The following is a 14,507-nucleotide window of genomic DNA, read 5'->3' as shown; positions in this document are numbered from 1 at the left end:
TTATCATTTTAATCCATTCAAATTTAATTCCACCCAAATTTCATAATGAAGGGAAAGCATTTTGGAGGATTATAAAAATAAACTAGATATGCACAAGAGTTCTAAAATTGATCCACATTTTAATCAAGTCTAATATTTGATGCCAAATGCTATTACTCTCAACCCACATTTTAAAATGTCAAGAAGTATGCACAGATATAGATTCCCATTCAGGTAGGCTACCACTGAAAAAATAAGATGCCCTGACAGCTACTATTTTGCAGATATGGAGAGGTACCAGCTAATAATATTCAAATACCTAGGATTCTGTAGATCCCTAAGACTTTAGTTTCTATGTCAATCATTAAAAAAGGTTATTTAAAAATCTGGAAAGACCAGTAAGCTGCTTATTATATTTGTTTAATAATAATAATTCTTACATGTCGACTCTTCTTTTCATTCCTATATATAGCAGCAAGCCTGGAATATAGCACAGGCACTCAGAATTTTCCCTCCAAAACATAGATTTCCACAAAAATAAAATAACAGTTTTTAAATGGGGCTATTTATGAGTTCCTACTATCTATTAAATACCATTATCATAAAATGAACAAAAAATGACATAAAATGAAACATGTATTAAACTAATTTTGTGACTTGGATTTATAAGAGTATTTTTCCTTCATAATTAAAGAATATTTCCAAGCTAAATTAGTAAAAGTGAGAAGGTGAATTAACAATCTGGCTTATTATTTCTCTATTCATGTTTATCAAACTTACCACAACATTTTCTAAAATAAGTTCTCCATATGGTTCAGCAGTGTATTTTCCTAATAAATCAGCTAAAAGAACATTGTCTTTTTTCCAGTTAATTGCTGGTGTAGGGATCCCATCAGCCACACATGGAAGAATGGCTTGTGAATTCTCATTGACCGTGTAATGTACTTCTGTACTACGGATTCTGGGTGGCACTATGGAAAATGTTAAAAAAAGATAGTCATTCAAGATGTTGAGTCCAATAATATCACTATTTACATGAAAAATTAACACAAAAGACACTTTTGGGGATAACTTTGCTAGAAATATTTTAAAAATACCTAGAAAATTTAAAAAAATTTTAAGGTACTGATTTGTTTGCTACCATAATAGCAATTTGATGCTAGCAAATATACTTTAATATATTTGAACTTACTGGATTTGTATCAGAGATATATTATGAGAATGAACTAATAAAAGTCAATGTAAAACATTTACCTGATATTGAATATCACAAAATGGTAAAGAAAAAAAAATACTCTATTTCCATGTGTTACAAGAAACGTAATTAAAACTGGATCAAGATATTTAAATGGAGTTTTTATATAGCCTCAGAGGAAATTTTTATAGTGATTACATCACTTTGTGCATTATTGTACCAAACCAAATACTTCCTGTGCCTCAATTTTTATTTACACTTGCAATTAGGCAATGAAGAAAGATACTTTATTATAAATATGAAATACCTTCATTGACTTAGAGATAAAATATATACTTCTAAAAGGAAGGCTTAAAAATAATAAAAATACTTGGCTCATAAATTAAACATTCAGTTAATTTTTTTTTTCTTTTTTTTCCTGTATTTTCATTATCTCCATTGTCTTGGTTTTCTGGGGCTTGCTATTTCTTATTTTCTAACAGTTACAGAGTTTCAGCATTAATATTTTTACTTCAATTTTTGCATTTTAAAAATTAAAACTTTAAGGCTATGGCATTATCTTTAATTTTAGCTTTGACCACATGCCATACATTTGAAAAGTAATGTTCTTATTTTTATTATTTTCCAAATAATCTGAAAATAAAAATTTCTTTGACTGACATTAACTAGGAGGGTGTTTCTAAATTTGCCTAGGGCTGGGGTTTTGGCATTAAAACGTCATTATGAATTTCTAGGTTTATTGAACTGTGGTCAGGAACCATACTTTTAACTTATTAATAATTTGTTGCTTATGGTCAATTTTGGTAAATATTTTAAAAATATTTGAAAAGAAGGGGTATTATTTATTTGTAAGGCAAAGGTTGATGTGTATTTATTAATACAATTATAATAATTGAAGGTAGGTGTAAATCAGGGAAACTTAGAATACTCATAAATTGTAATTTAAAAATTTTGGCTAAATTACTTCTTTAATCAATTAAAATATTTCTCTTTGAAATTGTCACTATAACTATTAAGTTGTAAGATATTCAAATACACTTTAAAAATAAAAGCAGCTATCACAAGTTTGGGAAAAAAGAAAGCAGAAACATTATTAAAACAATAGTTACTTCTGAAAATAGTATTTGGAAGTAATTTAATGTGCTATTGTTACTTCCCATGACTGATAGTAATAGCTATTCCATCGTTGGTCTTAAAATACATTCAATACATATATAAGAACTAAAATATTTCAGTGCTTATCTTTAGACATTTTTAGTTATCTATATATACAAGAAAATAGGTAATTTTTTTCTGTTATAAAAATATATATATACATCTTTTACTATTTTAAAATAATGAATCAAATAGTATGCCAGTTCCCACTGGGTTCAAACTGTATTTATCATTAGTCAAAATGACTTGCAGTTTGAGAAAAAAAGGCAGAATAGTCTCAAAACACAAATGTACGCCTCATAAACAAAAACACAAAGCCCAATAATTACAATATGAGGGGATTATTGGCAAATTATCCTGACCGTATTAATAGAATCATTCTTTCTCTCTCACACACATATGTGCAAACCCACAGATAAACATAGCCTACCGAAAACAGATATAATGGGCAAGTGTACCTTCACACACACACACACACACACACACACACAGCTTTGGATTACTCATTTTGCACAGTTTTGATGTCCATCATACTTGTCCATAGTGGTCTTTGCTCTTTGTCATTGTGATGCCCCAGACTGACATCATCGATATGAACAACTCACCATGGACAGTGAGCTTGGTGCTGGTACTGCTTGATCCCGCCACATTGGCTGCCATGCACGTGTACTGGCCAGCATCACCAGGCTGAACAAATGCAATTTGCAGAGCCCCAGAGCTGAGGATGTGCTGGCGGACTGATTCCAAAACTGTATGCCCATCTTTATGCCACGTAATGTCAGGTGGTGGTAGGCCATCTACCTCACACGGTAGCGTGATGGGCTTGTCCACAGCAATGACATGTTCCTTGGGATGGGGGCTAATGACTGGAGGAACTAAAAAATACAAAGTTTACACCTCATCCTAAACCATGAGAGTATCATTTACACCCTACAGTTATTGCTCTAGCAAAGTTAAGGAACTGAAAAGAAACAAAATCCTGACATGACCATATCATCAAAAAAGGATCACTGGAGTTTGTTTTCATTGGAACATGAAATTCATCAAGACTTTTTCAGGAAATGAGTGTCTATTTAACTAATAAATAAATATAAGCAATAATAAAATTTAATTGAGGAGATAGACATATTCCTGAGGGTTTGCATGTGTAGAAATTTTAGGCTATGTCAAAAGAGGCATTTCTTATATATACGTCTATATATAAGAAATATATACTTCAGAGGTTTAAGTGTCCAAAATAGACCCCTTCAGGGTTTGGAAAATATTCATCTGCTCAAAGATAATTTTACTTATGCATTTCCTACAGTGCTTACAGGTGTCTCATCTACAGAGGCCATAATAAAGTATTATTTGAGTGAATGAATGGATCATGTAAATAATTGGATAGGTAATACTCTTCCTAATTCCAAAAAACTGTGAAAGGGTTTATGGTTAGACTTCCCTTCCAAGCATTTACAATAGATTATTACTTCAGTATTGTCCAGGATATCCTACAGAGTCTTAAGGTAGTCACCATAAAAGGACATACTAAATAAATATGAATGACCATCTTGAGATTATTTATAGCAACCAAAATTATTTGGTTTAATTTTTTTCTTTGCCCTTACATACTGTATCTACAAGGAGAGAGTCTATTCACAATTTTTCATAGCTCTAGAACAAGCAATTATTTCTTGGGTGCTTTTGCATGTTGAAATGCTATTAATTATTTAATATGTTTCTTAGTCCCATAATTGATCTTAAATTAATAATTTAAGTTAGTTAGTGAAAAAAAAACAACTCAAATCTGAAACTGTTCCTTTCCATGACCTCTATGTTGTCAAAACCAGTGAACATTTCTTGACCCTTATTCTCCTTGACCTCTTAACTGCATTCAACAAAGCAATGTACTCCCTTCTTGAAACACCCCCCTCTCCTGTCCTATATGATGTTATTATGCTCTTCTGGTTTTCCTTGACCCTTCTGTTCTCTCCTTCATATCTTTTTCTAGCATCCTCTCCTTTACTGGATTCTAAATAACACAGAGTCTGGGGCTTTGTCCTCACTTCTCTTTTCTGTTCACATTCTCTTTTCCTAGGTGATCTCATGCAGGTTCATGGTTTTAAATACATCGATTACTTCTAAATTTACATCTTAGGCTATGCTTCTCCCATGAGCTCCAAAATTCACAAACAGTCAACCCCTTAATTGAAATCCTCACTAGGATTTCTATTAGTTTCCTACATTTAACTTGATTAAACAGAAATCATGATTTCCGTCTTCCAAACTCAATTTCTCCCCCCACGACACTATTATCCACTCACTAGCTCAAGCCCAAAGCCCAGGGAACATAATTAATCCTTGTCTTTTCCTAACCTCCCAAACACAATTCATCAACAATCGTGGCAATTACCCCTAGAAAGTACCTGAGTCCATCACTTTTCTATTACTGCCGTGACACACACCTCCTCCACTCCTGGCCAGACCATCACATCCTGCCTTGACTACTTAAAAACAGTTTTTCCAGCTCCCTTGTCTTTTTACCTACATTATTAATTACACAGCAGCAAAAGAGTTCTTAAATCAAATCAGAACCCTTGAAAGGCTTTGAGCTGTGGAGAAAATGAAAACTAAACTCTCTACAGTCCTTTGGATCCGCCATGTGCTGCTGATCTCCCTCATTTATGCCAGCCTTCCCTTTGCTTGCTATTTTCTAGGCACTATGCCCTTCTTTCTTTTTGCTCCTCTTTCCTGCCTCAGGACCTTTGCACATGCTGACTTCGCTCCCTTATATACTCCCCTCCCCCAACCTTCACATGGCTTATCCTAGCTTATCACTCAGGTCTCAGCTTAAATGTCATACCTTCAAAAATCCTATCCTAACTACTGCTCTAAAGCAGTCCCCATGCTCTCCCATTATTCTTCACCTCAGCCTTTTATTTTCCTTCTGTATAGCATATATTAGAACTTATAATTATTTTATTTGTTTATTTTTTTCTTTTGCCATAAGGGAGGGATTGTGTCTGTCATATTCAATGCATATCCAGTTACTATACCAATAACTTGAACCAACTTTGAAAAACACAAATGAATTAGACTTCCAATCTGCATGAAAGTGAGCTTTACCATATTCATTAATTTGTCATAGGAAAATCACACTATAGAGAAATTCAAAATCGTTAAATTCAAATTAAGTAGACTGGACCCTATTTCTGGATCACTTCTTTATAGGGGTAATAGATAAACAAAGAGGATAAGATAAACTAAGAATGTTGAGAACTATTGGAGAAAGGCAGCATAATGACGGTTTGGTATATACTATATGACTGTTTGGTATATACTATTAAAACGTATTTGAAGATGCAGACATTAATGACTTAAGTACCTTGAATATTTAACTTGATTTTGCCCAAGGCTGTACCAGCTGAATTCTGAGCCACACACATGTAAGTGCCAGCATCCTCTCTCACAGCTCTGGAGATTTGCAAGCCACCATTAGGAAGAACTGCATGACTTCTGCCTATATCAGAGTTATAAAAATAGAAAGTAAAAATAATTTTTATTTTCATTAAAAAATAATCATCCTGACTTCTGAATTATAAAACGTTGATTTGGTCTTGAGTTTCTTGATAGAAGAGTGGTTTTTACCTGAAGTGATGACATTGATTCCTTCTTTTTGCCAAGTAATGAAAGGACTGGGTATCCCTGCTGCTTCACACGGTAATAAAATGGCATTATTTAGAATGACATCTAGTTCACTTGGTTGAGGCTGAATGACTGGAGGCTCTATAAAAATCAGTCAACAAAAATAACTATCAGTAGCAATTAATAGCAGAAATGTCTACTGAAGTCATGAGATTAAAATGCCCAAATCCATAATTTCAAAATATGAATATTTAATTGTTCAAGAGAGAAATAAATATTGGCCATGTTATGTTATTTGAACCTTGCAACTATAGTCAGTGTGCATCAGAAGAACATGGACAGAAGCAGGAATAGATTATACAAATTCAAGAAGGAACATAGTTTGGGCCCCGGGTGATTACTCATCATTGTGCCTTTTTAGTCTATTGAAGAATATCTTCCTAGGTTTCATATCCCCAAGATATTAACGTGGGTCCTACCTCCCGACAATACCACTTTTCAAGAATTAAGTGTGACCTAATGAACAAAAACAGCAGGCCTTAAATGAATAAATCACCTCCATACCCTGAACACGAAAGCTCACATGTCGATGTGCAGAACCAGCTGCATTCCTGGCAACACAAGTATACCTTCCGGCATGGTCTAATTGGGTGGCAAATATTTCAATTGCTCCTAAGAAGAAAAAAAGTTATACTGTATTGTGCTTTTTTCCTGGTTTGATAGAGGATGTCTCTCTCATTTTTGTGTTTTCTGTACCAAGCACTGGGGCACTTGACTTATATTCGTACTTGTATCCCTGAAGTACCTGGCACATAATACTTAAAAAATTTATTCTTCAGTTTTATTCAAGCATAATTTACATACCAGAAATCTACCTGTGTATGTGTACAATTCAATGATTTTTAGGATATTTACAGAGTTGTGCAACCGTCATCACGACCTAATTTTAGAATATTACCATCACTACCAAAAGAAACCTCATGCCCATTCACAGTCCTTTCCCACTCCCAGCCTCAACCTTAGGCAACCACTAATCTACTTTGTATCTTTATGGATTTGCCTTTTCTGGAGATTTCATATAAATGGAATCTGGCGGTATGTGGTCTGACTTCTTTTACTCTAATCATAATGCTTTTGATATTCACTCATTGTAGCATGTCAGTATTTTCATTCTTTTTACTGCCAAATAGAATTCCATTGTGTGGATACAACAAATTTTGCTGATCTGTTCACCAGCTGATGGGCATCTGAAATGTTTCCACTTTTTGGCTACTGTAAATAATGCTGCTATGACATTTACATACAAGTCTTTGTGTTGACATATGTTTTCATTTCTCTTGTGTAGATTTCTGGAAATGGGTTTCATGGGTCAAATAGTAACTGTTTAACATTTTAAGAAGTTGCAACCTGTTTTCCTAGCATAATGCTTTGTGCTGGAGGGTGGTATGATTTGAGTTGTTACCAGTCTACACAGGTGTCTGATATAGCCAAAATACTCTGCCTTGCAAGTCAAGTTAGCATCTTAGAAACAAGATTTTTCCATTATTTTCCACCTATTGAAGAAATATGCATATTCTCTTTGAATAATATACTCTTAAAGTCCCAGGACATTATTATTATTTTTTTTTTAACTTTTTCATTTTGGCAAACATTTTTATTTGTGAAATTATGTTTTCTAGTAAGCTATTTACCAGTGAGCAAAGAAGCACATGCATATATCTAGTATTTCAGATCTTTTACATTCTTTTGTGGGACAACTCCTTTTGGCTTCCCCATCATTCTCAGCAGATGGTTTGGCTTATTCTCTAAGTCACAGAGAGGATGGAGTCTATCAAGAGGTAACTTCCTCAGCTTCCTTTTCCCTTCTCCTCTCATATTACTAACACAGCTCTATGGAGACCAGCATATAACTCTCCCTCTCTTTTTTAGAGGATTTATTTTTCCTACTGTCAGAATTTAATCACCATTTGTTCTAATCATCCCATGCCTCTTTGTGTCCTCTTGGAGTATCTGTGACCACTGATTCTCCCCTCCCTCCTGCACCTTGTCCTCTCAGGATTTCCTCCTCAGCATTTAAACAAGATAAGTCGCTGTATTAAACAAAACAAAGCAAAAACAAACACATTCACAAGCTCACACCCCTGTGAAACCCTCTGTTGACTCTACAGCTCCTCTATCTACTGGTTTCTTTTTCTAATTACCAGGACATTATTTGCTACTTAAAAAAATTATATCCAGTATGCCTCTCCAGTGCAGGATAAATCGTCAGAAACAGCAATGTGAATCACCTATATTTCATTTAGGTGAATTGTTTTTTTTCTGCGATACTAAAACTTTAAATTGCATAGATGGTTACTGCCACACTCTAAAATTACCCATTATAGCACTTATTAAACATGCATACCTGCTAACTTATAAAAACCTTGAAATCAGTAACTCTGTCTTAATTAGTTTTGTGTTCTCAGAAAGTTAGTAGAGTATGTAGCCTGTTTCAGGACTTAAATAAATGTTTGTTGACTGAATGAGAAGATTCTACTTAATAAGGGAAGAAATATACTTCACAGGTAGCCACTGAATTGGTTAAACCTTAGGTTTAGTAAATATGCACATACAGTACCAGTGCTCATGTTCATTAGATTTGGACCAGTGTTAGATATTTTTTTTAAAATTTTGTTTCCAAACTTTTTTTTTTTCCTTTACTTTCCCTAGCTCCTCTTCCCATTCCCTTTCCTTTTTTTCCCCAGGGGCCTAAGTACATGAATGTAGATATATTTTAATCTGGTGAAAAAAAAGGCCTGGCAAGGCCACTGTGACTAACAAATCCAGCTTCTAGATTTTTAATCACTGAGCTAGAGGACATACCTGAGGATAGAATTCTGTAGCCATCTCCCCTGGGAAGCAGTCTTACACCATTTTTGGTCCAGTGAATTGAGGGGAGTGGAACTCCTGAAGCACTGCAGGTAATTACTGCTGGGGTGTGTTTGGTTACTAGGAAGTCCATAGGCTCATCAGCTATCGAAGGTGGAACTAAATATAACAGAAAGAAGGAAAACTGTAAGTATTTTATTTCCAATCATTACAGATTTCCAAAGCCTTGTCATCCAGTTTTCTTTCTTCTCTGAAAGTGAATGTTAGGTAAGAAGGAAAGAAGCTCTCATGTGAAGTATGGGAATGTTAAATGGTATTGTTATACTAAATTTTGATCCACATGCTAAAACAGTTCTACCTTGCACAGTGAGATCCATGGTTCTCTTATCTTCTCCAGCATCATTTGTCACAGTGCACTCATAGGCTGCAGTGTCATCCACAGAAGGGGAAATAATTACCAGTGAACCTGAAGATAGGGGCCTAGAAGAGAGATTTTAAAGCAATGAGATCCTGGGTTTCATAATTTTTCTAGATGGTTCGACATGGTATTTCAAATGTGGATAATTTCTCTGACAGACACAAGGGTTTAAATTCATATGGCAATGGGTTAATATGGCCTTGACCTTGGCATTTACAGAAAGTAATTGGTCTGAGGAAGGTGTTTTGTCTTTTTTGAATGTTTTATATCATGACCAATATTGCTCACCTAGGAGAAATACAGTGTAATAAGCACATGGTTGTCTGCCATTATTTATAAGCACTGAATAAATTCATGGTACCATGTTAAATGTTCTGCATAAATTGTCTCTATGTTTCACAATAACTCTTCAGGTTGGTATTACGATTATTTCTATTGACAGATGAGAAGATTAAAACTTGGACTGGTTGAAGCAACTTTCCTATTGCCACATAGCAAGTCAGTAGCAAAGCTGTTATTGAACTACAAGTGTGTCTAGCTTCCTTCACTACTTCACATAACTCTTTACATGTGAAGACTACCTTGGAGGCACATAGCACATACATCAAAAAATAAATCCTTAACCTCTAACCAATTCAAAATTTAAGTATTTCAAATGTTTGGGAGGGTTTATAAATTCACATACATGATTTAAAGTGGGCCCTACTTGGGAATTTATGCTCGCCAGTGTGACAGAGTTAGAATCAGTGGTGGTTTCCCTACAGATGGCTCTTTTGCTCCTTTGCTTTGAACCTATAGTTAGTACTAGAGTTGATAGTGTATGTCCAAGAGACATAAACCTTTGGGTTGACCATGTGCCAACTGGGCCCTGAATTTCAAAAGTTGCAACACCTACTTTCCAGTTCATTGGCCTCACCAGGATAAAAGAACAGAGAGAGTCTACAACTGCAACCAAGTCCCATCCACCTGCCCCATGAGATCTAAGCCCCTTCTCAATTAGAGGTAGAGTGGGCATCACCATCCCAGAATCCTCAGGATTGGGGAATGAATGATGGAATAGAGTGACTAACTGGTATTCTACTATAGACTTATTGTGATTCTAGCAGTGGAAGAACTTTTATCATTGATGTGGAGGCAATGGCCAATGGAGGTTCTGAGGGGAGGGAGAGGGAAAAATAGGTGTAATATGGGGGCATTTTTGGAACTTGGGAATGGGCCTGAATGACACTGCAATGACAGATACAGGCCATTATATATCTTGTCATACTTACAAAATTGTGTGGGAGGGAGTGTAAACTACAATGTAAATGGTAATCCACACTTAGTGGCAAACCTCCAAAATGTGTTCATCAATTGTAACAAATGTACCACACTAATGAAGAATGTTGTTAATGTGGGAAAACGTGGGAGGGGTAGGGAATGGGGTGTATGGGAATCCCTATAGCTTTCATGTAACATTTATGTAAATCTATCTTAAAAAAATTAAAAACTATATATATATAAATAAAGTATATCTAAATAAAAAGATATTGTTTTACTTCAGGCTATACACTGACTGACTGAACAGAAAAAATTTTATTTAATGGAAACATATCTGACATACTTTTTATATAGGGGCATAATACATTTTCCACATAGTGTATACTTCAAAGTCACTGAAAACCTAATGTCAAAAGATCAAAAGGGTGAGAAAGAGAGAAAGGTGATAGGATTTCAAGTAAAGCACTCTGTTTCATGTTTCCTGATGTTTCAGAACTGATTTTTGTCAAAGTAGATATATGAGAACATTTGTTTTCAGTACTATGACAAATCCCCTGACAGGATAACTATCTATTAACTCAAACAAGATACAAGAAATGAGGCTCAACTAAAGTATCAAAAACTCCTAGTGATTTAAAGTTAAGACTTTTTAAAACATATATTGTCATATTATAAGCATGGTATAGTAAAGCAGGAAGAATGGGAAAAAATTGCAGAAAATGTTATTTTTCCTCTCCATACAAGCTTCCAAATACCTAAATTGCATTTTAAGGGATAAAAATTGATTTTATTCTATAACTAAATTTTGCATTTATTTTTAAAGAATATGTTTTCTTTTATGCCAAATGATTGTTTTCTATCCATTGTCTTTATAGAATTCTAAGAGGTGTTATAAAAAATAAAGCAGGATAGAAATCTAATCCAGTAGACCTCTTAAACAGTCATCTGGAGGGTCTGTGTTTGGAGAAGTTGCACCTATAATTCATAAAAGATTTTAGGTTGAAAGCTAATTCCTTAGTAAGAAAAAACATATGCTCTTTACATACTAGTTAAATCTTCATAACGTATTGACTCTCCAATTAAAAGTGTTAAAATATTGGTTCTTTTCAAAAATATTTTTTGAAATAGTGATCTGGGATTTTTAAAATAAAGTATTCCTTACCTGTATGAATTCTGATTTTGATCCACACTGAGAAGATGCCCATTTTTCCTCCATGTGACTGATGGTTTGGGTATTCCAGTAGCCTCACAAGCCAGAGTAGTTTGAACATTTACTGTTACAGTAATGTTGTTAAGACCCGGAGCAATTGATGGAGGAACTGAAACAATGTCACCAAATAAGGGGGAAACACATTCACCAAATAGCATGCCATTTGAGGTATTTCTACAAACTGAAATTAATCACTGGTGACTCATATCACTGTCACGAACAAATAAAACTGTGTGACTTTAAAGAGTTCTGAAAGACTGGGAGTGGGGAGAAAACATAGGTGTAATGTAATGCACTTAAATAGTGGGAGTGTCAAGGTCTTTATGACTTCACTCGTTTAGGCTATCAAAGTGCATCTGACCCAAAGACTGGGTGATGTTTATAAAGGTATATTTACCATGGACCTGTAGATCTATTCGTCTGCGATCTGTTCCAGCAGCATTTGTAGCCATACACAAATAGCGACCAGAGTCGGTGACAAGTGCTGATTGGATTTGAAGGAATCCATTTTCCAAGATAGAATATCTACAAGAAAGACATTCCCTGAATAAGCTCTATTTAATTATTCTCATTCTGAAAGCATTTTTAAAGACTTAGTTAAATCCATTTTTAGTCTATGATACTTAGTTATACAACCCTCGGTAGAAGAAAATGATATGATGCAAAAAGGTGCAGAGCAAATGGGCTTGTGATCATGGATGGATTATAATCATTAACCTTAAGAATTATGCTTATAAAATGCTCCATTTTGATTCTCATATTTCGTTAAAGAGACCAAATCTAAACATAACAAGTTTAAGATAGTGCATTGGAAAAAGATTTATTGCCATTCTTACAGTATTTTTAAACCTTCTCTAGAATGTTACCTTGCATGATTGCCAGCTAGAACAGTTCCATCCTTTCTCCACGTTATCCTTGGGGTTGGCACACCTTCAGCGAAGCATTCCAATATAATTGACTTATTTAAGTGAATGACAAGGCTCTGGGGGCCACCCTTTATGTTTGGAGGAACTGCACATAAGATGCATATGAAAAAATCCAGTTATAATAATAAAATAGTCTGAACCTGAAGAAGCAATATAGGTGAGCTTTGAGTTAAATGGAAAGTTCTGCCTACAGCTAATTTAGGTTAGTATTAGTAGAATTGCAGTTTAATTTCTAAAGTCTTACTCATGATACTTTGCATTTAAAAATAAAGAGTATATGGGGAAGGAGGATTGAAAACTTGATACGGTGTTTGAAATCTGGCTGTCCAATAAGAGAGTCTTCAAAAAAACAAGCTCTGGTTTGATGTAAATTAAAGATGATACTTCTTATTTCTCTTTGACCAAATAATGGTCAGAGAATGTTAACACTGGAACAACTTCACTTTAAATAAAGAACAGAGAGTGGGCTGTTTTAATAAAATGCACATCTGTGATTAATCATGCAAGTCTCAGAGCATTTATTTTATTAAACATTGAGTTCTATGGGAACAGAAAACCTAAATTTTAATTTTTGTATGAGAAGTATTAGTCACGTGTATCAACCAATAACCTGTAAAATCTCACATATGAAAAATCCCAAAGGGACCATTATAGGGAAAATTCTACATTCTCTTGCTGAACGTTGGCAAATTTTAGGATTCAGATTTTAAGGTTAAGAAAACTAGAGTCCTATGGCAGTCTCCATTTAGTGCATAAATACTCTTATGCCACCATCAATAAATGTGAACCAAATAATGGGCCATTTGTCATCCAGAGATTTAGTGCATAGACTTCCTCAATGGCTCTTATCTGAATGATATAAAACATCAGAATGTGCTTAATAACGATTGGTCATATAATATCCCCCAATACAGTCACGTATCTCTAAATATTTTTTTAATTTAATTAGTAGTTCTAACAAAATATTATCTCTTTTCTTTTTCAAAAGAAACACAGTTATCACAAGGATTAATTTAGCATGCTCATGGAAAAAATTTATCATTTCTTTGGATGATGTTAGCTAAATTTTTACAATTGTGAGATAAGGGTTAACTTTTTCTTACCATTTACAGTGAGAATAAATTCTCTTGTAGTCTTTCCTGCAATGTTGCTGGCAACACAGGTATAATTGGCTGTATCACCTAGATCTGCATTATTAATTTGCAAGTATCTCCCTCCAGATAGGATTCGTACTCGAGGTGTTGCCTGAATTCAGCAAGTAAAATTTACTATTAAAATGTGAGGAAAAGGGAATAAAATTTTACTTCATAGCCTCAATAGTAACTATAGTGAAATAGAGAATTCTTGTCTGCCAGCATGCTTTGTCTGCCCCTGCCCCGCCCCCCCCCCCACCTTTATTCTGGTATCCAAAATCCTTGGGAACTATTTTTGAGTATGGTTAAGGCAAGGGCACAATTGGTGTCTATAATTTCCCTAACCATGTTGATTCATTCAAGGACAGGCTGGAAGTGTTGGGGGAGAAGCATTCCATTTTTACTGGATCATGGGTTGGAAAGATGACCTAAGCCTGGTGGCAGCCTTTGTTAGTTACTATGTAGGTACAGCCTGTCCTGAATCTAAGTCAAAAGAAACAGAGTGAGAATTGGAGGAAGAACACAGATGTCTGATTATATGATTAAAGTCTCTGGATCTAGTATGTCTAAAGCGTAAATTCACCAATTATCAGAGGATAGATTTCATTTTCTTCTTTTCATTTACGTTCTGTTGACTTTAACACTTACACCTGAAAGCTTCTTGACTAATAAATTAACCTTTGTTAAATTAGAGGAAAACATTATCCTTTAACATTTTTCAAAATAAGGAGAAAAACTA

The 14,507-nt window shown here is 34.5% G+C and overlaps 1 protein-coding gene across 1 annotated transcript in view; it reads right to left on the bottom strand.

The window, feature by feature from the left end:
• HMCN1 (hemicentin 1) overlaps positions 1 to 14,507 on the bottom strand; it is a 515,334-nt gene that overhangs the window by 58,020 nt on the left and 442,807 nt on the right. Inside the window, exons 72-82 of the mRNA XM_004468435.5 lie at positions 13,739 to 13,880; positions 12,576 to 12,720; positions 12,107 to 12,234; positions 11,662 to 11,818; positions 9,180 to 9,301; positions 8,816 to 8,980; positions 6,518 to 6,625; positions 5,957 to 6,094; positions 5,694 to 5,828; positions 2,935 to 3,204; positions 760 to 950 (exon numbers count right to left, since the gene is read on the bottom strand). Of these exons, the coding sequence (XP_004468492.2) occupies positions 760 to 950; positions 2,935 to 3,204; positions 5,694 to 5,828; positions 5,957 to 6,094; positions 6,518 to 6,625; positions 8,816 to 8,980; positions 9,180 to 9,301; positions 11,662 to 11,818; positions 12,107 to 12,234; positions 12,576 to 12,720; positions 13,739 to 13,880 (1,701 nt within the window). The remainder of the gene's footprint in view (positions 1 to 759; positions 951 to 2,934; positions 3,205 to 5,693; positions 5,829 to 5,956; positions 6,095 to 6,517; positions 6,626 to 8,815; positions 8,981 to 9,179; positions 9,302 to 11,661; positions 11,819 to 12,106; positions 12,235 to 12,575; positions 12,721 to 13,738; positions 13,881 to 14,507) is intronic.

The sequence above is a fragment of the Dasypus novemcinctus genome, chromosome 13 (genome assembly GCF_030445035.2).
Source record: "Dasypus novemcinctus isolate mDasNov1 chromosome 13, mDasNov1.1.hap2, whole genome shotgun sequence".
Taxonomy (NCBI): domain Eukaryota; kingdom Metazoa; phylum Chordata; class Mammalia; order Cingulata; family Dasypodidae; genus Dasypus; species Dasypus novemcinctus.
The sequence above is the reverse complement of the archived record's forward strand: the minus strand, read 5'-3'. Positions and strand labels throughout refer to the sequence as shown.